The 24,690-nt window shown below is 39.7% G+C and overlaps 1 protein-coding gene and 8 long non-coding RNA genes across 9 annotated transcripts; all 9 read left to right on the top strand.

Moving 5' to 3' along the window:
- The first annotated feature begins 128 nt into the window (after positions 1-128).
- LOC138239365 (uncharacterized) lies at positions 129-1,239 on the top strand. Its single transcript, XR_011189821.1, has 3 exons — positions 129-222; positions 467-527; positions 1,092-1,239. It is a non-coding gene; the product is annotated as an uncharacterized lncRNA (long non-coding RNA).
- Positions 1,240-1,978: 739 nt separating this feature from the next.
- Positions 1,979-3,110, top strand: LOC138239364 (uncharacterized). Its single transcript, XR_011189820.1, has 4 exons — positions 1,979-2,063; positions 2,279-2,339; positions 2,704-2,858; positions 3,010-3,110. It is a non-coding gene; the product is annotated as an uncharacterized lncRNA (long non-coding RNA).
- An 865-nt stretch (positions 3,111-3,975) lies between these two features.
- LOC138239363 (uncharacterized) lies at positions 3,976-5,071 on the top strand. Its single transcript, XR_011189819.1, has 3 exons — positions 3,976-4,054; positions 4,299-4,359; positions 4,924-5,071. It is a non-coding gene; the product is annotated as an uncharacterized lncRNA (long non-coding RNA).
- Positions 5,072-5,810: 739 nt separating this feature from the next.
- Positions 5,811-6,939, top strand: LOC138239362 (uncharacterized). The gene is made up of 4 exons (XR_011189818.1): positions 5,811-5,895; positions 6,111-6,171; positions 6,536-6,690; positions 6,842-6,939. It is a non-coding gene; the product is annotated as an uncharacterized lncRNA (long non-coding RNA).
- Positions 6,940-7,807: 868 nt separating this feature from the next.
- Positions 7,808-8,903, top strand: LOC138239361 (uncharacterized). Its single transcript, XR_011189817.1, has 3 exons — positions 7,808-7,886; positions 8,131-8,191; positions 8,756-8,903. It is a non-coding gene; the product is annotated as an uncharacterized lncRNA (long non-coding RNA).
- A 739-nt stretch (positions 8,904-9,642) lies between these two features.
- On the top strand, positions 9,643-10,774 carry LOC138239360 (uncharacterized). The gene is made up of 4 exons (XR_011189816.1): positions 9,643-9,727; positions 9,943-10,003; positions 10,368-10,522; positions 10,674-10,774. It is a non-coding gene; the product is annotated as an uncharacterized lncRNA (long non-coding RNA).
- Positions 10,775-11,639: 865 nt separating this feature from the next.
- LOC138239359 (uncharacterized) lies at positions 11,640-12,735 on the top strand. Its single transcript, XR_011189815.1, has 3 exons — positions 11,640-11,718; positions 11,963-12,023; positions 12,588-12,735. It is a non-coding gene; the product is annotated as an uncharacterized lncRNA (long non-coding RNA).
- Positions 12,736-13,474: 739 nt separating this feature from the next.
- LOC138239358 (uncharacterized) lies at positions 13,475-14,350 on the top strand. The gene is made up of 3 exons (XR_011189814.1): positions 13,475-13,559; positions 13,777-13,837; positions 14,202-14,350. It is a non-coding gene; the product is annotated as an uncharacterized lncRNA (long non-coding RNA).
- A 1,017-nt stretch (positions 14,351-15,367) lies between these two features.
- On the top strand, positions 15,368-21,624 carry LOC138239471 (mucin-5AC-like). The gene is made up of 16 exons (XM_069191682.1): positions 15,368-15,393; positions 15,452-15,552; positions 15,797-15,857; positions 16,420-16,574; positions 16,698-16,819; positions 17,022-17,086; positions 17,232-17,371; positions 17,587-17,647; positions 18,382-18,536; positions 19,364-19,400; positions 19,636-19,736; positions 19,981-20,041; positions 20,606-20,760; positions 20,904-21,025; positions 21,228-21,292; positions 21,438-21,624. The coding sequence occupies exons 1-16, from the start codon at positions 15,368-15,370 to the stop codon at positions 21,622-21,624; spliced, it is 1,614 nt and encodes a 537-aa protein (XP_069047783.1).
- The last annotated feature ends 3,066 nt before the right edge of the window (positions 21,625-24,690 follow it).

Genomic DNA, 24,690 nt, shown 5'->3' with positions numbered 1-24,690 from the left:
TGTCAGACCTGAGTATTTACTGTAGCAGCCAGTTAATATGTCTGTTACAACTTCAAACAAGATGTCACATTGACTTGTTTTCATGTGTTAATTTGTTTTCTGTTTCATGATGCTTCCACAGCACTGACAGTGATCAGATTGAAGCATCTGTGCAGTACAACCTCCAGAGCAGTGACCTTCAGAGTCCCAGTGACTTTGTGATCCAGATTCTGAAGATCAGAGGTCTGTTCACCAGTTCATATCTTCTCATTTGATTAGGAATATTTGGCACAAAGCCGTTAACGTACAGTCTTCACAATAAAAGTGGATTACATCTATTAAATCTATTCCTTTATTTTATTTCATTAGAAATGGTCGGCAGGTTGCATTAAGAGAAAAATGGAAATGAATATAGAATGTTAAATACCTAAGGAGGGCAATGATCCATTTTGTTCCTGAATTCTGCAACTTTCCTGTCCACATGCAGCTCAAGCAACCACAACACCTGAACCATCTGTTCCAACAACAAGAGTGACTCCCAGTATAAGGTAAGACAGAGTTTTCAGTTTTTGCTCTCTGATGGGTCAGTCACAGGGACCATTCCTGCAAGAGATGTGGAATTACAGGTGTTTTTGGAATTTCCACTGGAGATCTTTGGAAATCTGTAAATAAGCCGCCTAGTCTTTTTGTTCAAGCCCATATCTTGGTTTCTTTCCAGGAAGAGCTTGAGGAAGTGTGGGAATTGGTTGATTATGATCTTCATAAAGGGCTTGATGGGCTGATTTGTCTCCTCTCTTTTGTCAGTGATCTTGTTTTTTCTTATATGCTCTTATCTTCTTGAACCTAAAGTGCACGCAGGTTTGGGAATTTTCACTGCATGAATCAAGGAAATGGTTTTGTTTTCTATGGAGCATGATATCTTACGCGAAAAGAATTTATATATACAACTAAAGTGTTTTCCTAGACTTTATTAATACTTAATTAACTGGATCAGGAAAAGCAAGAAATTCTTATCAAAATAAAATGGTAATGCTGTGATCTTAAGAGTGGTGCTGAGCTCTGAACAGATGCAGTGATGCTTTCTCTGTTGGTGTAATTCTCTGATTTCACAGCCTGGACTCCGTGTTGGCTGTCCTCAACCTGGAGTTTAACACCACAAGCCCACCACCCAGTGAGAGCGACATCCTCACAGTCTTCAATCATTTACTGGCTCCCTTCTTGTCCCTGGGTATCTACCCAGTGACCATCACAGATATCACTGTTAAGAGTAGGTCAACCTCCACACTTACTACACTTCTCCAGGCGTGCTTTCTAAGTGAAAGTCTTTTCTTTCATATTAAATTCATTTGCATGCCAGTGCATGTGATTTACTGTGTGGTGTTCATCCCTATCCGTTCATTCTCTTTACAGACACTACTGGAAAAGGATTTGCCGTCACAGTGGACCTCCGCATCAGCAACCTGACCATTCCTGCGGGCTCTCAGCTGACAAATAAAACGTACAGCAAACTCCAAGACACCATCAACAACGTGGTGAGCATCTTGCTTCTTATGAACGCCTAGAAATGAATGTATTGCATTGTCTAGAGGTCGTTAGAAAACAACCTTTTCCTGCTTCCTTCTTTGTGTGTCCATTGTGATTAGCGAAAAAGTACTGTGGAAGCAATCTTACACTAAATAACAGCATCTTGTGAAATATTATCTATATCATTCTAACAATCTACATATCTTCCAGGTTCAAGACATTCTCTCCAAAACCCTGGGTGGCGAGCCGTCTCACTACCCCACTTCTAAATTTCTGTAAGTCACTACACAATATTCGCCATATTTTAATACCTCTTCATAATGCCATTTCATCCCATCTTCTCTCAGAGACACTAAACCAAAAGTGGTTTCTTTTTCTGACAATATGTTGAAAATTGACAGCTCTTTCTCTGATCCACAGCAATGAGAGTGATCACATTCAGGCTGAAGTGGTGTGTAACTTGCAAAGCGGTGATGTCCAGAGCCCCAGTGGTGTCCTGACTGAGCTTCTGAACATGACTGGACATGTCAACAGCATCACAGCCACTCTGACCATCAACGGTGAGAACAAGGGCTCCCACACAGCCACTTTGCTGAGTGTTTGGAAATTAGGAATACGGGACAGACATCATCCCAGAAACCTCTTATATTGCCTGATTGTAGAAAAACAAATTTCAGTGTTTTAAGGACCCCTTTTCAGCTCTTTTCAGTGTGATGAACTCACTGCAACTATATTAATGCTTAAATTATTCCCTCTTCATCTTATCATGTTTCAGGTCAGCCAACACCAACAACTCCAGCTCCTTTTACAAGTAAAAGTCCAGTTCCCTCTTCCAGGTACATTCTGTTTTACTTTCTTAATTCTCTTTCAGTGTCAGTCATGAAACCTTTTCTCATGTTATGCTTAATTGTCACTCACAGTCTTTAGTTAGTCTTTTATTTTCACACTGCACTACACATTCTCAAAATAACCTCATAGACACAAACATTTGACATGTCATTTTACAGCAGAACTGTTGTAGTATATCTGCAATTGTAATGGGACACATCCTGTCTGCTGATTTATGTTTTGTACTCAAACCAATTAAAATGAACAGAATGTATCAGTCATGGGAAGGCACAATATTTATTTCTTGAAGCTAAGATCCCTAACACTCATCCCTAACGTTCAATGTACATGTGTCTTTCTGTTGTTTACCAGAAACAGACTGGTCCTTGCTCTCCTGACTCTGCAGTTCAACACCTCAAACTCTCCCCCCACTGCCACTGAGATCAAGAGAGCTATGATGGAAACTTTCCCTGCGCTGAACTTACAGGAAACTTATGCTGTGGACATCACAAACATCACCTCAGAGAGTAAGCTATCCTTTGTGTTTTAGACACACTGTGTTTTCCAATTCTGGGATGCATACCTGTCGCTAAAAGTCACACTAGAGATTGAGTACAATTGTGGTGAAGGTACAATCAATTTGGAGTGCTTCAGCTCTTTCTGGTTTGATTGTCACAGATGTGTCGGCAACTGCTTTCGCCATAACTCTGGTATTCCAACTGCGAAATATCACCGTTCCTGTTGGGACTGAATTAACAAATGATAAATCCAACCAAATCCAAGCCACTATCAACCACTTGGTGAGTATCACTTTAAAAAAAACTCGGATACTTTATGGGTACAACAAGCTTCTAAGTTTTAGAGTTTTGAGGAGCTTCACTAAGATATCATCCACATTATATATGAGTATCAAAACACAAAATTATTTTTAAAATATTGCTTTGAACAATATTCAGGTAGGGGATAAGAAAGAAAGCCGTTTCTTATGGACATGGAAGAAAATCCTGATGCAATAATGATCTGAGAGTGGAAAACGTACAGAATTTATGCCTGAAACATTTAAGTAAATTGTTTAGGTCTGTAGGCATCTACAGGCACAACCTGCACCGCCGTCTTATTGAAGCAAGAGTCAGGCTTCTTTCAAAAAGATTTTAGGTAAGATCCCTGAGTTAGTTACTGAAAGAAATTAACAAAATATGCCAAATCCCACCCTCTGTCTTGCATCTTTTAAATGTTCCTTCTTTGTTTTAAAATGGTGTCAAAATGCAGTGATAGTCCTTGTCATCTCAGAGTCATTTTTAATTCTTTTTTGGATAAATTTCCAGCTTGAAGACATTATTTCCTCCCCAGAAAGCAACCTGCTCCAGGTCCCCAATGCCACATTCAGGCAAGTTTTTCCAGGTCATTTCCACTTCTTCTCAGTAGTGCTTATTTACCAGAAGTAAAGGACCAACTATACAGTACGTGAACCTAAAGACAACTAGTCCAGCTTTTGAAACATTGTCAGACCTGAGTATTTACTGTAGCAGCCAGTTAATATGTCTGTTACAACTTCAAACAAGATGTCACATTGACTTGTTTTCATGTGTTAATTTGTTTTCTGTTTCATGATGCTTCCACAGCACTGACAGTGATCAGATTGAAGCATCTGTGCAGTACAACCTCCAGAGCAGTGACCTTCAGAGTCCCAGTGACTTTGTGATCCAGATTCTGAAGATCAGAGGTCTGTTCACCAGTTCATATCTTCTCATTTGATTAGGAATATTTGGCACAAAGCCGTTAACGTACAGTCTTCACAATAAAAGTGGATTACATCTATTAAATCTATTCCTTTATTTTATTTCATTAGAAATGGTCGGCAGGTTGCATTAAGAGAAAAATGGAAATGAATATAGAATGTTAAATACCTAAGGAGGGCAATGATCCATTTTGTTCCTGAATTCTGCAACTTTCCTGTCCACATGCAGCTCAAGCAACCACAACACCTGAACCATCTGTTCCAACAACAAGAGTGACTCCCAGTATAAGGTAAGACAGAGTTTTCAGTTTTTGCTCTCTGATGGGTCAGTCACAGGGACCATTCCTGCAAGAGATGTGGAATTACAGGTGTTTTTGGAATTTCCACTGGAGATCTTTGGAAATCTGTAAATAAGCCGCCTAGTCTTTTTGTTCAAGCCCATATCTTGGTTTCTTTCCAGGAAGAGCTTGAGGAAGTGTGGGAATTGGTTGATTATGATCTTCATAAAGGGCTTGATGGGCTGATTTGTCTCCTCTCTTTTGTCAGTGATCTTGTTTTTTCTTATATGCTCTTATCTTCTTGAACCTAAAGTGCACGCAGGTTTGGGAATTTTCACTGCATGAATCAAGGAAATGGTTTTGTTTTCTATGGAGCATGATATCTTACGCGAAAAGAATTTATATATACAACTAAAGTGTTTTCCTAGACTTTATTAATACTTAATTAACTGGATCAGGAAAAGCAAGAAATTCTTATCAAAATAAAATGGTAATGCTGTGATCTTAAGAGTGGTGCTGAGCTCTGAACAGATGCAGTGATGCTTTCTCTGTTGGTGTAATTCTCTGATTTCACAGCCTGGACTCCGTGTTGGCTGTCCTCAACCTGGAGTTTAACACCACAAGCCCACCACCCAGTGAGAGCGACATCCTCACAGTCTTCAATCATTTACTGGCTCCCTTCTTGTCCCTGGGTATCTACCCAGTGACCATCACAGATATCACTGTTAAGAGTAGGTCAACCTCCACACTTACTACACTTCTCCAGGCGTGCTTTCTAAGTGAAAGTCTTTTCTTTCATATTAAATTCATTTGCATGCCAGTGCATGTGATTTACTGTGTGGTGTTCATCCCTATCCGTTCATTCTCTTTACAGACACTACTGGAAAAGGATTTGCCGTCACAGTGGACCTCCGCATCAGCAACCTGACCATTCCTGCGGGCTCTCAGCTGACAAATAAAACGTACAGCAAACTCCAAGACACCATCAACAACGTGGTGAGCATCTTGCTTCTTATGAACGCCTAGAAATGAATGTATTGCATTGTCTAGAGGTCGTTAGAAAACAACCTTTTCCTGCTTCCTTCTTTGTGTGTCCATTGTGATTAGCGAAAAAGTACTGTGGAAGCAATCTTACACTAAATAACAGCATCTTGTGAAATATTATCTATATCATTCTAACAATCTACATATCTTCCAGGTTCAAGACATTCTCTCCAAAACCCTGGGTGGCGAGCCGTCTCACTACCCCACTTCTAAATTTCTGTAAGTCACTACACAATATTCGCCATATTTTAATACCTCTTCATAATGCCATTTCATCCCATCTTCTCTCAGAGACACTAAACCAAAAGTGGTTTCTTTTTCTGACAATATGTTGAAAATTGACAGCTCTTTCTCTGATCCACAGCAATGAGAGTGATCACATTCAGGCTGAAGTGGTGTGTAACTTGCAAAGCGGTGATGTCCAGAGCCCCAGTGGTGTCCTGACTGAGCTTCTGAACATGACTGGACATGTCAACAGCATCACAGCCACTCTGACCATCAACGGTGAGAACAAGGGCTCCCACACAGCCACTTTGCTGAGTGTTTGGAAATTAGGAATACGGGACAGACATCATCCCAGAAACCTCTTATATTGCCTGATTGTAGAAAAACAAATTTCAGTGTTTTAAGGACCCCTTTTCAGCTCTTTTCAGTGTGATGAACTCACTGCAACTATATTAATGCTTAAATTATTCCCTCTTCATCTTATCATGTTTCAGGTCAGCCAACACCAACAACTCCAGCTCCTTTTACAAGTAAAAGTCCAGTTCCCTCTTCCAGGTACATTCTGTTTTACTTTCTTAATTCTCTTTCAGTGTCAGTCATGAAACCTTTTCTCATGTTATGCTTAATTGTCACTCACAGTCTTTAGTTAGTCTTTTATTTTCACACTGCACTACACATTCTCAAAATAACCTCATAGACACAAACATTTGACATGTCATTTTACAGCAGAACTGTTGTAGTATATCTGCAATTGTAATGGGACACATCCTGTCTGCTGATTTATGTTTTGTACTCAAACCAATTAAAATGAACAGAATGTATCAGTCATGGGAAGGCACAATATTTATTTCTTGAAGCTAAGATCCCTAACACTCATCCCTAACGTTCAATGTACATGTGTCTTTCTGTTGTTTACCAGAAACAGACTGGTCCTTGCTCTCCTGACTCTGCAGTTCAACACCTCAAACTCTCCCCCCACTGCCACTGAGATCAAGAGAGCTATGATGGAAACTTTCCCTGCGCTGAACTTACAGGAAACTTATGCTGTGGACATCACAAACATCACCTCAGAGAGTAAGCTATCCTTTGTGTTTTAGACACACTGTGTTTTCCAATTCTGGGATGCATACCTGTCGCTAAAAGTCACACTAGAGATTGAGTACAATTGTGGTGAAGGTACAATCAATTTGGAGTGCTTCAGCTCTTTCTGGTTTGATTGTCACAGATGTGTCGGCAACTGCTTTCGCCATAACTCTGGTATTCCAACTGCGAAATATCACCGTTCCTGTTGGGACTGAATTAACAAATGATAAATCCAACCAAATCCAAGCCACTATCAACCACTTGGTGAGTATCACTTTAAAAAAAACTCGGATACTTTATGGGTACAACAAGCTTCTAAGTTTTAGAGTTTTGAGGAGCTTCACTAAGATATCATCCACATTATATATGAGTATCAAAACACAAAATTATTTTTAAAATATTGCTTTGAACAATATTCAGGTAGGGGATAAGAAAGAAAGCCGTTTCTTATGGACATGGAAGAAAATCCTGATGCAATAATGATCTGAGAGTGGAAAACGTACAGAATTTATGCCTGAAACATTTAAGTAAATTGTTTAGGTCTGTAGGCATCTACAGGCACAACCTGCACCGCCGTCTTATTGAAGCAAGAGTCAGGCTTCTTTCAAAAAGATTTTAGGTAAGATCCCTGAGTTAGTTACTGAAAGAAATTAACAAAATATGCCAAATCCCACCCTCTGTCTTGCATCTTTTAAATGTTCCTTCTTTGTTTTAAAATGGTGTCAAAATGCAGTGATAGTCCTTGTCATCTCAGAGTCATTTTTAATTCTTTTTTGGATAAATTTCCAGCTTGAAGACATTATTTCCTCCCCAGAAAGCAACCTGCTCCAGGTCCCCAATGCCACATTCAGGCAAGTTTTTCCAGGTCATTTCCACTTCTTCTCAGTAGTGCTTATTTACCAGAAGTAAAGGACCAACTATACAGTACGTGAACCTAAAGACAACTAGTCCAGCTTTTGAAACATTGTCAGACCTGAGTATTTACTGTAGCAGCCAGTTAATATGTCTGTTACAACTTCAAACAAGATGTCACATTGACTTGTTTTCATGTGTTAATTTGTTTTCTGTTTCATGATGCTTCCACAGCACTGACAGTGATCAGATTGAAGCATCTGTGCAGTACAACCTCCAGAGCAGTGACCTTCAGAGTCCCAGTGACTTTGTGATCCAGATTCTGAAGATCAGAGGTCTGTTCACCAGTTCATATCTTCTCATTTGATTAGGAATATTTGGCACAAAGCCGTTAACGTACAGTCTTCACAATAAAAGTGGATTACATCTATTAAATCTATTCCTTTATTTTATTTCATTAGAAATGGTCGGCAGGTTGCATTAAGAGAAAAATGGAAATGAATATAGAATGTTAAATACCTAAGGAGGGCAATGATCCATTTTGTTCCTGAATTCTGCAACTTTCCTGTCCACATGCAGCTCAAGCAACCACAACACCTGAACCATCTGTTCCAACAACAAGAGTGACTCCCAGTATAAGGTAAGACAGAGTTTTCAGTTTTTGCTCTCTGATGGGTCAGTCACAGGGACCATTCCTGCAAGAGATGTGGAATTACAGGTGTTTTTGGAATTTCCACTGGAGATCTTTGGAAATCTGTAAATAAGCCGCCTAGTCTTTTTGTTCAAGCCCATATCTTGGTTTCTTTCCAGGAAGAGCTTGAGGAAGTGTGGGAATTGGTTGATTATGATCTTCATAAAGGGCTTGATGGGCTGATTTGTCTCCTCTCTTTTGTCAGTGATCTTGTTTTTTCTTATATGCTCTTATCTTCTTGAACCTAAAGTGCACGCAGGTTTGGGAATTTTCACTGCATGAATCAAGGAAATGGTTTTGTTTTCTATGGAGCATGATATCTTACGCGAAAAGAATTTATATATACAACTAAAGTGTTTTCCTAGACTTTATTAATACTTAATTAACTGGATCAGGAAAAGCAAGAAATTCTTATCAAAATAAAATGGTAATGCTGTGATCTTAAGAGTGGTGCTGAGCTCTGAACAGATGCAGTGATGCTTTCTCTGTTGGTGTAATTCTCTGATTTCACAGCCTGGACTCCGTGTTGGCTGTCCTCAACCTGGAGTTTAACACCACAAGCCCACCACCCAGTGAGAGCGACATCCTCACAGTCTTCAATCATTTACTGGCTCCCTTCTTGTCCCTGGGTATCTACCCAGTGACCATCACAGATATCACTGTTAAGAGTAGGTCAACCTCCACACTTACTACACTTCTCCAGGCGTGCTTTCTAAGTGAAAGTCTTTTCTTTCATATTAAATTCATTTGCATGCCAGTGCATGTGATTTACTGTGTGGTGTTCATCCCTATCCGTTCATTCTCTTTACAGACACTACTGGAAAAGGATTTGCCGTCACAGTGGACCTCCGCATCAGCAACCTGACCATTCCTGCGGGCTCTCAGCTGACAAATAAAACGTACAGCAAACTCCAAGACACCATCAACAACGTGGTGAGCATCTTGCTTCTTATGAACGCCTAGAAATGAATGTATTGCATTGTCTAGAGGTCGTTAGAAAACAACCTTTTCCTGCTTCCTTCTTTGTGTGTCCATTGTGATTAGCGAAAAAGTACTGTGGAAGCAATCTTACACTAAATAACAGCATCTTGTGAAATATTATCTATATCATTCTAACAATCTACATATCTTCCAGGTTCAAGACATTCTCTCCAAAACCCTGGGTGGCGAGCCGTCTCACTACCCCACTTCTAAATTTCTGTAAGTCACTACACAATATTCGCCATATTTTAATACCTCTTCATAATGCCATTTCATCCCATCTTCTCTCAGAGACACTAAACCAAAAGTGGTTTCTTTTTCTGACAATATGTTGAAAATTGACAGCTCTTTCTCTGATCCACAGCAATGAGAGTGATCACATTCAGGCTGAAGTGGTGTGTAACTTGCAAAGCGGTGATGTCCAGAGCCCCAGTGGTGTCCTGACTGAGCTTCTGAACATGACTGGACATGTCAACAGCATCACAGCCACTCTGACCATCAACGGTGAGAACAAGGGCTCCCACACAGCCACTTTGCTGAGTGTTTGGAAATTAGGAATACGGGACAGACATCATCCCAGAAACCTCTTATATTGCCTGATTGTAGAAAAACAAATTTCAGTGTTTTAAGGACCCCTTTTCAGCTCTTTTCAGTGTGATGAACTCACTGCAACTATATTAATGCTTAAATTATTCCCTCTTCATCTTATCATGTTTCAGGTCAGCCAACACCAACAACTCCAGCTCCTTTTACAAGTAAAAGTCCAGTTCCCTCTTCCAGGTACATTCTGTTTTACTTTCTTAATTCTCTTTCAGTGTCAGTCATGAAACCTTTTCTCATGTTATGCTTAATTGTCACTCACAGTCTTTAGTTAGTCTTTTATTTTCACACTGCACTACACATTCTCAAAATAACCTCATAGACACAAACATTTGACATGTCATTTTACAGCAGAACTGTTGTAGTATATCTGCAATTGTAATGGGACACATCCTGTCTGCTGATTTATGTTTTGTACTCAAACCAATTAAAATGAACAGAATGTATCAGTCATGGGAAGGCACAATATTTATTTCTTGAAGCTAAGATCCCTAACACTCATCCCTAACGTTCAATGTACATGTGTCTTTCTGTTGTTTACCAGAAACAGACTGGTCCTTGCTCTCCTGACTCTGCAGTTCAACACCTCAAACTCTCCCCCCACTGCCACTGAGATCAAGAGAGCTATGATGGAAACTTTCCCTGCGCTGAACTTACAGGAAACTTATGCTGTGGACATCACAAACATCACCTCAGAGAGTAAGCTATCCTTTGTGTTTTAGACACACTGTGTTTTCCAATTCTGGGATGCATACCTGTCGCTAAAAGTCACACTAGAGATTGAGTACAATTGTGGTGAAGGTACAATCAATTTGGAGTGCTTCAGCTCTTTCTGGTTTGATTGTCACAGATGTGTCGGCAACTGCTTTCGCCATAACTCTGGTATTCCAACTGCGAAATATCACCGTTCCTGTTGGGACTGAATTAACAAATGATAAATCCAACCAAATCCAAGCCACTATCAACCACTTGGTGAGTATCACTTTAAAAAAAACTCGGATACTTTATGGGTACAACAAGCTTCTAAGTTTTAGAGTTTTGAGGAGCTTCACTAAGATATCATCCACATTATATATGAGTATCAAAACACAAAATTATTTTTAAAATATTGCTTTGAACAATATTCAGGTAGGGGATAAGAAAGAAAGCCGTTTCTTATGGACATGGAAGAAAATCCTGATGCAATAATGAACTGAGAGTGGAAAACGTACAGAATTTATGCCTGAAACATTTAAGTAAATTGTTTAGGTCTGTAGGCATCTACAGGCACAACCTGCACCGCCGTCTTATTGAAGCAAGAGTCAGGCTTCTTTCAAAAAGATTTTAGGTAAGATCCCTGAGTTAGTTACTGAAAGAAATTAACAAAATATGCCAAATCCCACCCTCTGTCTTGCATCTTTTAAATGTTCCTTCTTTGTTTTAAAATGGTGTCAAAATGCAGTGATAGTCCTTGTCATCTCAGAGTCATTTTTAATTCTTTTTTGGATAAATTTCCAGCTTGAAGACATTATTTCCTCCCCAGAAAGCAACCTGCTCCAGGTCCCCAATGCCACATTCAGGCAAGTTTTTCCAGGTCATTTCCACTTCTTCTCAGTAGTGCTTATTTACCAGAAGTAAAGGACCAACTATACAGTACGTGAACCTAAAGACAACTAGTCCAGCTTTTGAAACATTGTCAGACCTGAGTATTTACTGTAGCAGCCAGTTAATATGTCTGTTACAACTTCAAACAAGATGTCACATTGACTTGTTTTCATGTGTTAATTTGTTTTCTGTTTCATGATGCTTCCACAGCACTGACAGTGATCAGATTGAAGCATCTGTGCAGTACAACCTCCAGAGCAGTGACCTTCAGAGTCCCAGTGACTTTGTGATCCAGATTCTGAAGATCAGAGGTCTGTTCACCAGTTCATATCTTCTCATTTGATTAGGAATATTTGGCACAAAGCCGTTAACGTACAGTCTTCACAATAAAAGTGGATTACATCTATTAAATCTATTCCTTTATTTTATTTCATTAGAAATGGTCGGCAGGTTGCATTAAGAGAAAAATGGAAATGAATATAGAATGTTAAATACCTAAGGAGGGCAATGATCCATTTTGTTCCTGAATTCTGCAACTTTCCTGTCCACATGCAGCTCAAGCAACCACAACACCTGAACCATCTGTTCCAACAACAAGAGTGACTCCCAGTATAAGGTAAGACAGAGTTTTCAGTTTTTGCTCTCTGATGGGTCAGTCACAGGGACCATTCCTGCAAGAGATGTGGAATTACAGGTGTTTTTGGAATTTCCACTGGAGATCTTTGGAAATCTGTAAATAAGCCGCCTAGTCTTTTTGTTCAAGCCCATATCTTGGTTTCTTTCCAGGAAGAGCTTGAGGAAGTGTGGGAATTGGTTGATTATGATCTTCATAAAGGGCTTGATGGGCTGATTTGTCTCCTCTCTTTTGTCAGTGATCTTGTTTTTTCTTATATGCTCTTATCTTCTTGAACCTAAAGTGCACGCAGGTTTGGGAATTTTCACTGCATGAATCAAGGAAATGGTTTTGTTTTCTATGGAGCATGATATCTTACGCGAAAAGAATTTATATATACAACTAAAGTGTTTTCCTAGACTTTATTAATACTTAATTAACTGGATCAGGAAAAGCAAGAAATTCTTATCAAAATAAAATGGTAATGCTGTGATCTTAAGAGTGGTGCTGAGCTCTGAACAGATGCAGTGATGCTTTCTCTGTTGGTGTAATTCTCTGATTTCACAGCCTGGACTCCGTGTTGGCTGTCCTCAACCTGGAGTTTAACACCACAAGCCCACCACCCAGTGAGAGCGACATCCTCACAGTCTTCAATCATTTACTGGCTCCCTTCTTGTCCCTGGGTATCTACCCAGTGACCATCACAGATATCACTGTTAAGAGTAGGTCAACCTCCACACTTACTACACTTCTCCAGGCGTGCTTTCTAAGTGAAAGTCTTTTCTTTCATATTAAATTCATTTGCATGCCAGTGCATGTGATTTACTGTGTGGTGTTCATCCCTATCCGTTCATTCTCTTTACAGACACTACTGGAAAAGGATTTGCCGTCACAGTGGACCTCCGCATCAGCAACCTGACCATTCCTGCGGGCTCTCAGCTGACAAATAAAACGTACAGCAAACTCCAAGACACCATCAACAACGTGGTGAGCATCTTGCTTCTTATGAACGCCTAGAAATGAATGTATTGCATTGTCTAGAGGTCGTTAGAAAACAACCTTTTCCTGCTTCCTTCTTTGTGTGTCCATTGTGATTAGCGAAAAAGTACTGTGGAAGCAATCTTACACTAAATAACAGCATCTTGTGAAATATTATCTATATCATTCTAACAATCTACATATCTTCCAGGTTCAAGACATTCTCTCCAAAACCCTGGGTGGCGAGCCGTCTCACTACCCCACTTCTAAATTTCTGTAAGTCACTACACAATATTCGCCATATTTTAATACCTCTTCATAATGCCATTTCATCCCATCTTCTCTCAGAGACACTAAACCAAAAGTGGTTTCTTTTTCTGACAATATGTTGAAAATTGACAGCTCTTTCTCTGATCCACAGCAATGAGAGTGATCACATTCAGGCTGAAGTGGTGTGTAACTTGCAAAGCGGTGATGTCCAGAGCCCCAGTGGTGTCCTGACTGAGCTTCTGAACATGACTGGACATGTCAACAGCATCACAGCCACTCTGACCATCAACGGTGAGGACAAGGGCTCCCACACAGCCACTTTGCTGAGTGTTTGGAAATTAGGAATACGGGACAGACATCATCCCAGAAACCTCTTATATTGCCTGATTGTAGAAAAACAAATTTCAGTGTTTTTTTAGGACCCCTTTTCAGCTCTTTTCAGTGTGATGAACTCACTGCAAATATATTAATGCTTAAATTATTCCCTCTTCATCTTATCATGTTTCAGGTCAGCCAACACCAACAACTCCAGCTCCTTTTACAAGTAAAAGTCCAGTTCCCTCTTCCAGGTACATTCTGTTTTACTTTCTTAATTCTCTTTCAGTGTCAGTCATGAAACCTTTTCTCATGTTATGCTTAATTGTCACTCACAGTCTTTAGTTAGTGTTTGATTTTCACACTGCACTACACATTCTCAAAATAACCTCATAGACACAAACATTTGACATGTCATTTTACAGCAGAACTGTTGCAGTATATCTGCAATTGTAATGGGACACATCCTGTCTGCTGATTTATGTTTTGTACTCAAACCAATTAAAATGAACAGAATGTATCAGTCATGGGAAGGCACAATATTTATTTCTTGAAGCTAAGATCCCTAACACTCATCCCTAACGTTCAATGTACATGTGTCTTTCTGTTGTTTACCAGAAACAGACTGGTCCTTGCTCTCCTGACTCTGCAGTTCAACACCTCAAACTCTCCCCCCACTGCCACTGAGATCAAGAGAGCTATGATGGAAACTTTCCCTGCGCTGAACTTACAGGAAACTTATGCTGTGGACATCACAAACATCACCTCAGAGAGTAAGCTATCCTTTGTGTTTTAGACACACTGTGTTTTCCAATTCTGGGATGCATACCTGTCGCTAAAAGTCACACTAGAGATTGAGTACAATTGTGGTGAAGGTACAATCAATTTGGAGTGCTTCAGCTCTTTCTGGTTTTATTGTCACAGATGTGTCAGCAACTGCTTTCGCCATAACTCTGGTATTCCAACTGCGAAATATCACCGTTCCTGTTGGGACTGAATTAACAAATGATAAATCCAACCAAATCCAAACCACTATCAACCACTTGGTGAGTATCACTTTTAAAAAAACTCGGATACTTTATGGGTACAACAAGCTTCTAAGTTTTAGAGTTTTGAGGAGCTTCACTAAGATATCATCCACATTATATATGGGTATCAAAACACAAAATTATTTTTAAAATATTGCTTTGAACAATATTCAGGTAGGGGATAAGAAAGAAAGCCGTTTCTTATGGACATGGAAGAAAATCCTGATGCAATAATGATCTGAGAGTGGAAAACGTACAGAATTTATGCCTGAAACATTTAAGTAAATTGTTTAGGTCTGTAGGCATCTACAGGCACAACCTGCACCGCCATCTTAATGAAGCAAGAGTCAGGCTTCTTTCAAACAGATTTTAGGTAAGATCCCTGAGTTAGTTACTGAAAGAAATTAACAAAATATGCCAAATCCCACCCTCTGTCTTGCATCTTTTAAATGTTCCTTCTTTTTTTTAAAATGGTGTGAAAATGCAGTGATAGTCTTTGTCATCTCAGAGTCATTTTTAATTCTTTTTTGGATAAATTTCCAGCTTGAAGACATTATTTCCTCCCCAGAAAGCAACCTGCTCCAGGTCCCCAATGCCACATTCAGGCAAGTTTTTCCAGGTCATTTCCACTTCTTCTCAGTAGTGCTTATTTACCAGAAGTAAAGGACCAACTATACAGTACGTGAACCTAAAGACAACTAGTCCAGCTTTTGAAACATTGTCAGACCTGAGTATTAACTGTAGCAGCCAGTTAATATGTCTGTTACAACTTCAAACAAGATGTCACATTGACTTGTTTTCATGTGTTAATTTGTTTTCTGTTTCATGATGCTTCCACAGCACTGACAGTGATCAGATTGAAGCATCTGTGCAGTACAACCTCCAGAGCAGTGACCTTCAGAGTCCCAGTGACTTTGTGATCCAGATTCTGAAGATCAGAGGTCTGTTCACCAGTTCATATCTTCTCATTTGATTAGGAATATTTGGCACAAAGCCGTTAACGTACAGTCTTCACAATAAAAGTGGATTACATCTATTAAATCTATTCCTTTATTTTATTTCATTAGAAATGGTCGGCAGGTTGCATTAAGAGAAAAATGGAAATGAATATAGAATGTTAAATACCTAAGGAGGGCAATGATCCATTTTGTTCCTGAATTCTGCAACTTTCCTGTCCACATGCAGCTCAAGCAACCACAACACCTAAACCATCTGTTCCAACAACAAGAGTGACTCCCAGTATAAGGTAAGAGAGTTTTCAGTTTTTGCTCTCTGATGGGTCAGTCACAGGGACCATTCCTGTAAGAGATGTGGAATTACAGGTGTTTTTGGAATTTCCACTGGAGATCTTTGGAAATCTGTAAATAAGCTGCCTAGTCTTTTTGTTCAAGCCCATATCTTGGTTTCTTTCGAGGAAGAGCTTGAGGAAGTGTGGGAATTGGTTGATTATGATCTTCATAAAGGGCTTGATGGGCTGATTTGTCTCCTCTCTTTTGTCAGTGATCTTGTTTTTTCTTATATGCTCTTATCTTCTTGAACCTAAAGTGCACGCAGGTTTGGGAATTTTCACTGCATGAATCAAGGAAATGGTTTTGTTTTCTATGGAGCATGATATCTTACGCGAAAAGAATTTATATATACAACTAAAGTGTTTTCCTAGACTTTATTAATACTTAATTAACTGGATCAGGAAAAGCAAGAAATTCTTATCAAAATAAAATGGTAATGCTGTGATCTTAAGAGTGGTGCTGAGCTCTGAACAGATGCAGTGATGCTTTCTCTGTTGGTGTAATTCTCTGATTTCACAGCCTGGACTCCGTGTTGGCTGTCCTCAACCTGGAGTTTAACACCACAAGCCCACCACCCAGTGAGAGCGACATCCTCACAGTCTTCAATCATTTACTGGCTCCCATCTTGTCCCTGGGTATCTACCCAGTGACCATCACAGATATCACTGTTAAGAGTAGGTCAACCTCCACACTTACTACACTTCTCCAGGCGTGCTTTCTAAGTGAAAGTCTTTTCTTTCATATTAAATGTGATTTACTGTGTGGTGTTCATCCCTATCCGTTCATTCTCTTTACAGACACTACTGGAAAAGGATTTGCCGTCACAGTGGACCTCCGCATCAGCAACCTGACCATTCCTGCAGGCTCTCAGCTGACAAATGAAACGTACAGCAAACTCCAAGACACCATCAACAACGTGGTGAGCATCTTACTTCTTATGAACGCCTGGAAATGAATGTATTGCATTGTCTAGAGGTCGTTAGAAAACAACCTTTTCCTGCTTCCTTCTTTGTGTGTCCATTGTGATTAGAGAAAAAGTACTGTGGAAGCAATCTTACACTAAATAACAGCATCTTGTGAAATATTATCTTTATCATTCTAACAATCTACATATCTTCCAGGTTCAAGATATCCTCTCCAAAACCCTGGGTGGCCAGCCGTCTCACTACCCCACTTCTAAATTTCTGTAAGTCACTACACAATATTTGCCATATTTTATTACCTCTTCATAATGCCAGTTCATCCCATCTTCTCTTAGAGACACTAAACCAAAAGTGATTTCTTTTTCTGACAATATGTTGAAAAGTGACAGCTCTTTCTCTGATCCACAGCAATGAGAGTGATCACATTCAGGCTGAAGTGGTGTGTAACTTGCAAAGCAGTGAGGTCCAGAGCCCCAGTGGTGTCCTGACTGAGCTTCTGAACATGACTGGACATGTCAACAGCATCACAGCCACTCTGACCATCAACGGTGAGGACAAGGGCTCCCACACAGCCACTTTGCTGAGTGTTTGGAAATTAGGAATACGAGACAGACATCATCCCAGAAACCTCTTATATTGCCTGATTGTAGAAAATCAAATTTCAGTGTTTTAAGGACCCCTTTTCAGCTCTTTTCAGTGTGATGAACTCACTGCAAATATATTAATGCTTAAATTATTCCCTCTTCATCTTATCATGTTTCAGGTCAGCCAACACCAACAACTCCAGCTCCTTTTACAAGTAAAAGTCCAGTTCCCTCTTCCAGGTACATTCCGTTTTACTTTCTTAATTCTCTTTCAGTGTCAGTCATGAAACCTTTTCTCATGTTATGCTTAATTGTCACTCACAGTCTTTAGTTAGTCTTTGATTTTCACACTGCACTACACATTCTCAAAATAACCTCATAGACACAAACATTTGACATGTCATTTTACAGCAGAACTGTTGCAGTATATCTGCAATTGTTATGGGACACATCCTGTCTGCTGATTTATGTTTTGTACTCAAACCAATTAAAATGAACAGAATGTATCAGTCATGGGAAGGCACAATATTTCTTTCTTGAAGCTAAGATCCCTAACACTCATCCCTAACGTTCAATGTACATGTGTCCTTCGGATGAGACGTAAAACCGAGGTCCTAACTCTCTGTGGTCATTAAAAATCCCAGGGCGTTTCTCGAAAAGAGTAGGGGTGTAACCCCGGCGTCCTGGCCAAATTTCCCATTGGCCCTTACCAATCATGGCCTCCTAATAATCCCCAACTATGAATTGGCTTCATTACTCTCTGCTCTCCTCCCCACTAATAGCTGATGTGTGGTGAGCGTTCTGGCGCACTATGGCTGCCGTCGCATCATCCAGGTGGATGCTGCACATTGGTGGTGGTGGAGGGGAGTCCCCATTACCTGTAAAGCGCTTTGAGTGGAGTGTCCAGAAAAGCGCTATATAAGTGTAAGCAATTATTATTATTATTAATTATGTGTCTTTCTGTTGTTTACCAGAAACAGACTGGTCCTTGCTCTCCTGACTCTGCAGTTCAACACCTCAAACTCTCCCCCCACTGCCACTGAGATCAAGAGAGCTATGATGGAAACTTTCCCTGCGCTGAACTTACAGGAAACTTATGCTGTGGACATCACAAACATCACCTCAGAGAGTAAGCTATCCTTTGTGTTTTAGGCACACTGTGTTTTCCAATTCTGGGATGCATACCTGTAGCTAAAAGTCACACTAGAGATTGAGTGCAATTGTGGTGAAGGTACAATCAATTTGGAGTGCTTCAGCTCTTTCTGGTTTGATTGTCACAGATGTGTCGGCAACTGCTTTCGCCATAACTCTGGTATTCCAACTGCGAAATATCACCGTTCCTGTTGGGACTGAATTAACAAATGATAAATCCAACCAAATCCAAACCACTATCAACCACTTGGTGAGTATCACTTTAAAAAAAACTCGGATACTTTATGGGTACAACAAGCTTCTAAGTTTTAGAGTTTTGAGGAGCTTCACTAAGATATCAATCATCCACATTATATATGAGTATCAAAACACAAAATTATTTTTAAAATATTGCTTTGAACAATATTCAGGTAGGGGATAAGAAAGAAAGCCGTTTCTTATGGACATGGAAGAAAATCCTGATGCAATAATGATCTGAGAGTGGAAAACGTACAGAATTTATGCCTGAAACATTTAAGTAAATTGTTTAGGTCTGTAGGCATCTACAGGCACAACCTGCACCGCCGTCTTAATGAAGCAAGAGTCAGGCTTCTTTCAAAAAGATTTTAGGTAAGATCCCTGAGTTAGTTACTGAAAGAAATTAACAAAATATGCCAAATCCCACCCTCTGTCTTGCATCTTTTAAATGTTCCTTCTTTGTTTTAAAATGGTGTGAAAATGCAGTGATAGTCCTTGTCATCTCAGAGTCATTTTTAATTCTTTTTTGGATGAATTTCCAGCTTGAAGACATTATTTCCTCCCCAGAAAGGAACCTGCTCCAGGTCACCAATGCCACATTCAGGCAAGTTTTTCCAGGTCATTTCCACTTCTTCTCAGTACTGCTTATTTACCAGAAGTAAAGGACCAACTATACAGTACGTGAACCTAAAGACAACTAGTCCAGCTTTTGAAACATTGTCAGACCTGAGTATTTACTGTAGCAGCCAGTTAATATGTCTGTTAAAACTTCAAACAAGATGTCACATTGACTTGTTTTCATGTGTTAATTTGTTTTCTGTTTCATGTTGCTTCCACAGCACTGACAGTGATCAGATTGAAGCATCTGTGCAGTACAGCCTCCAGAGCAGTGACCTTCAGAGTCCCAGTGACTTTGTGATCCAGATTCTGAAGATCAGAGGTCTGTTCACCAGTTCATATCTTCTCATTTGATTAGGAATATTTGGCACAAAGCCTTTAACGTACAGTCTTCACAATAAAAGTGGATTACATCTATTAAATCTATTCCTTTATTTTATTTCATTATAAATGGTCAGCAGGTTGCATTAAGAGAAAAATGGAAATGAATATAGAATGTTAAATACCTAAGGAAAGCAATGATCCATTTTGTTCCTGAATTCTGCAACTTTCCTGTCCACATGCAGCTCAACCAACCACAAAACCTGAACCACCTGTTCCAACAACAAGAGTGACTCCCAGTATAAGGTAAGACAGAGTTTTCAGTTTTTGCTCTCTGATGGGTCAGTCACAGGGACCATTCCTGCAAGAGATGTGGAATTACAGGTGTTTTTGGAATTTCCACTGGAGATCTTTGGAAATCTGTAAATAAGCTGCCTAGTCTTTTTGTTCAAGCCCATATCTTGGTTTCTTTCCAGGAAGAGCTTGAGGAAGTGTGGGAATTGGTTGATTATGATCTCCATAAAGGGCCTGATGGGCTGATTTGTCTCCTCTCTTTTGTCAGTGATCTTGTTTTTTCTTATATGCTCTTATCTTCTTGAACCTAAAGTACACGCAGGTTTGGGAATTTTCACTGCATGAATCACGGAAATGGTTTTGTTTTCTATGGAGCATGATATCTTACGCGAAAAGAATTTATATATACAACTAAAGTGTTTTCCTAGACTTTATTAATACTTAATTAACTGGATCAGGAAAAGCAAGAAATTCTTATCAAAATAAAATGGTAATGTTGTGATCTTAAGAGTGGTGCTGAGCTCTGAACAGATGCAGTGATGCTTTCTCTGTTGGTGTAATTCTCTGATTTCACAGCCTGGACTCCGTGTTGGCTGTCCTCAACCTGGAGTTCAACACCACAAGCCCACCACCCAGTGAGAGCGACATCCTCACAGTCTTCAATCATTTACTGGCTCCCATCTTGTCCCTGGGTATCTACCCAGTGACCATCACAGATATCACTGTTAAGAGTAGGTCAACCTCCACACTTACTACACTTCTCCAGGCGTGCTTTCTAAGTGAAAGTCTTTTCTTTCATATTAAATTCATTTGCATGCCAGTGCATGTGATTTACTGTGTGGTGTTCATCCCTATCTGTTCGTTCTCTTTACAGACACTACTGGAAAAGGATTTGCCGTCACAGTGGACCTCCGCATCAGCAACCTGACCATTCCTGCAGGCTCTCAGCTGACAAATGAAACGTACAGCAAACTCCAAGACACCATCAACAACGTGGTGAGCATCTTACTTCTTATGAACGGCTGGAAATGAATGTATTGCATTGTCTAGAGGTCGTTAGAAAACAACCTTTTCCTGCTTCCTTCTTTGTGTGTCCATTGTGATTAGGGAAAAAGTACTGTGGAAGCAATCTTACACTAAATAACAGCATCTTGTGAAATATTATCTTTATCATTCTAACAATCTACATATCTTCCAGGTTCAAGATATCCTCTCCAAAACCCTGGGTGGCCAGCCGTCTCACTACCCCACTTCTAAATTTCTGTAAGTCACTACACAATATTTGCCATATTTTAATACCTCTTCATAATGCCAGTTCATCCCATCTTCTCTTAGAGACACTAAACCAAAAGTGATTTCTTTTTCTGACAATATGTTGAAAAGTGACAGCTCTTTCTCTGATCCACAGCAATGAGAGTGATCACATTCAGGCTGAAGTGGTGTGTAACTTGCAAAGCAGTGAGGTCCAGAGCCCCAGTGGTGTCCTGACTGAGCTTCTGAACATGACTGGACATGTCAACAGCATCACAGCCACTCTGACCATCAACGGTGAGGACAAAGGCTCCTACAGGGCCAATTTTTGGAAATTAGGATAACAGGTCATCGATCATTCCATTAACCTCTTATTTTTCTTGAGTGTAAAAGATGACATTTTAGTGCTTTAATGATTCCTCTTTGTCTACTGCTCTTTTGAGAATGATGAAATTGCTGCTAATACAGAAATACTTATTGGTATTTCTTTTTGTTTATTATATTTTAGGTCAAGGAAAGACAACAACTGCAGCTCCTGTGACTAATACAACTGCAGTTCTCTCTCCCATGTAAGTCCGGTCTTACTCTTCTAATTCTCTTACAGAGTCAGTCAGGCAGCGTTTCCAAATATAAAAGTAAATTGTCACACAATAGTTTTCAGAATAGCAGAGTTCTGCTAAATACGCTAGTACTGCTGCCTTAAGGTTCGGCGTCTTAGCTTCACTTAATGTCTAACAAAATCTTAATTTCCTCCCTTAATTTTCTCCTTTTTTGAGGTAGTTTTGAGGTAGTTTTATCATGTTTTCTGGTTTTCTACTCCTTCCCAGGAGGGTAGCCTACCTTTGCATTTCATTGTAATTCTGATTCTAATCCTAGTGTCTCTGTTTCTCCGTCATTAGTTCTTTCACCTTTCCCGGTATCATGATCTGGGCAGATCTTAGAAGTCAATGACATCAAACATTTTGTATATTTGCTGTACATGTTCTCCATCTTAATTTGAAGAAAGAGGCAAATGGATTTCATTTTCGTTCATCAATATTTAGCTCTTGTTAGTTTTGTTGAAGGACTTCAGTTAGTGTTTTTTTACAAATGTGCCAACAGTGAATGAATTGCGTTTTAGAGAAAACACTACTTCAGCCTCTTTTAATCAGATTTTTAAACTGATGTTTATTTCCTTTTTTTTCTCACAGAACCAAATTGGTCACTGTTGTCTTCAGACTTGTATTCAACACCACAGCCTATACTGTTAATGCCAGTTACATTCTTAACATGGCAAAACCCTTTTTCCCTTCTTTGACGTCACGTGCATTTTACACATTGGATATATCAAATATCACCTTTGAAAGTAAGTTAACTTTTCATGACTATGATGTTTTATATGAGCTCATACTGTGCAGAAATATTGAATTCCATCCAGTGATGTCCTGTGTTACATGTTCCTTTGCAACCTACACATGCTGACGCAGCTACAGCCTACTTGAACTTAAATAAGTCACTTATTAGTTCAATGAACATCTCAGATGAAAAGGATTCAGCGGTGTATGATCACACCCTGACACAGTCCAGGACAGTTAAACTGTTGTCAAATTATATTATTATTATTATTATTATTATTGCTTACACTTATATAGCGCTTTTCTGGACACTCCACTCAAAGCGCTTTACAGGTAATAGGGACTCCCCTACACCACCACCAATGTGCAGCATCCACGTACTTGCAATACTCTGGGATACTATAGTGTGCTTGTTACGACCCCAAGTGTCTAGGGGAAAAGGGGTGTAACATTTAGGATAATTCTTTTGGAAGCAGGGGGGTTTTGGTGAGGGACTAGGAAGCGTGATAAGGGTAAGGAACTAGAGTGGTGCCAAAGAAAAGAAAATAACAAACAAAATGGAGCTGGCTAGGACAGTGATGGAAAGCTAATCTGACTAAAAAAGAAAACCTGAAACACATGGTCTTCGGCGTCTTCAACACCCTAGCTAATCTGCACTGACTACCAAAAACCATACAAGACAAATGGCACTCACCCGTACTAAACTAGTGTACTAATACAAAATCAACTAAGTGTGTAAGTGTACCCAACAACCTAAACTAACCTTATATACAAAAGTTCACACAAAAACACAAGTGAACCAGGAAGACAAATAAGGGAAAACAAGAGTAATAAACAGGAGCAGGGTACAAAAGAACACAAAAGTTGAACATGTAACACTGGGGCAAGGTAATGACAAAACAAGGATGAACACACAAACAAATGAAAGTACAAAGAAACTAACGTAAAACCAACAAAACAACAAAGCCGAAGCAATACAAAAATACACACACAAAGCAAAACAACCCAACAAACGAAGCCGAAGCAATAACCAGAAGCGAAGCGAAGCGAAGCGATAACCAAAACCAAACGGGACCGAAGTCAAACGAAAGGCCTTTTCTTTCTGAAAGTCTCCATGTTAAATAGTGAATAAAATGAGTTCTAATTGGCTGAGGGCTGATTGATGATGACATCATATTGAAACAGTGGTGTGATGGTTGGCCAATGGGGAAGGGAGAACAATCAAGGGTCAGCAGTGTGGACATAACAGAAAAAACACACACTGGGACGTAACAGTGCTGCTCAACATAATGGGGTGTTAGGACCAGATCAGACTGCAGGGTGAGAACCCCCTGCTGGTCCCACTAACACCTCTTCCAACAGAAACCTACATTTTTCCCCAGGAGGTCTCTCATTCAGGTGCTGACCAGGCTCATGCCTGCTTAGTTTTAGGAGGGTGCCAGTTATGCCAGTTGCAAAGTTATATGGCTGCTGGATATCCTACTGACTGGGATATTGTTAACTAGTTTCATATTTGCCTAGCTGCTTGTTCTGGGGGATGGCCTTATCTAGGCAGTGAATGATATAACCCATTTCTTTATGAATTGCTTGAAGTATATTCAGTGCCTTTGTCTTTTTGTATACCATTCTCTTGGTATATGCCATTCTTCAGCTTTATCCCTGAGTTGTTTGGTTTAGTTGCATGATTTAATGTTTGCTCGAAAATAACTGCCCTGACAGGGAGCATGCGGAGTTAGATCCATGTATTCTGAAATAATATATAACCACTACCACTGCACACAGAGACAACTCAACTCATTACGTGACTTTTTGCACTTGAACTGATTTAGTTTGCAGAACAATGGTCAAATTCTATTTATAGAGAAAAGAGCTGAGAAATTTAAAGGGCTAGTGTATTTATTATTTTGGTGTAAACTCATGTGGCTGAGGAAATGACAACTCTGGCAGAAGTCACAACCCCCCTCACGTACAAGGAATGAACCTGGAAGGCAGCTGCAAGAAGTGAAATTGGGATGGAGGGATGGGAACTGGAAAAAATGTTTAGAGAGTTGTAGGCAGGCAGCTGGTATTTATATA

This window comes from Lepisosteus oculatus, chromosome 6 (genome assembly GCF_040954835.1).
Source record: "Lepisosteus oculatus isolate fLepOcu1 chromosome 6, fLepOcu1.hap2, whole genome shotgun sequence".
NCBI lineage: Eukaryota > Metazoa > Chordata > Actinopteri > Semionotiformes > Lepisosteidae > Lepisosteus > Lepisosteus oculatus.
This window is presented reverse-complemented; position numbering and strand designations above follow the sequence as displayed.

Excerpts from the sequence above, each read along its gene's own strand:
- LOC138239471 (XM_069191682.1), top strand. The coding sequence starts at position 15,368 with ATGTCTGTTACAACTTCAAACAAGAT. Across the intron at positions 18,537-19,363 it reads CACAAACATCACCTCAGAGA|AAAGGAACCTGCTCCAGGTC; the intron begins GTAAGCTATCCT and ends TTTCCTCCCCAG. Across the intron at positions 19,401-19,635 it reads GTCACCAATGCCACATTCAG|CACTGACAGTGATCAGATTG; the intron begins GCAAGTTTTTCC and ends TTGCTTCCACAG.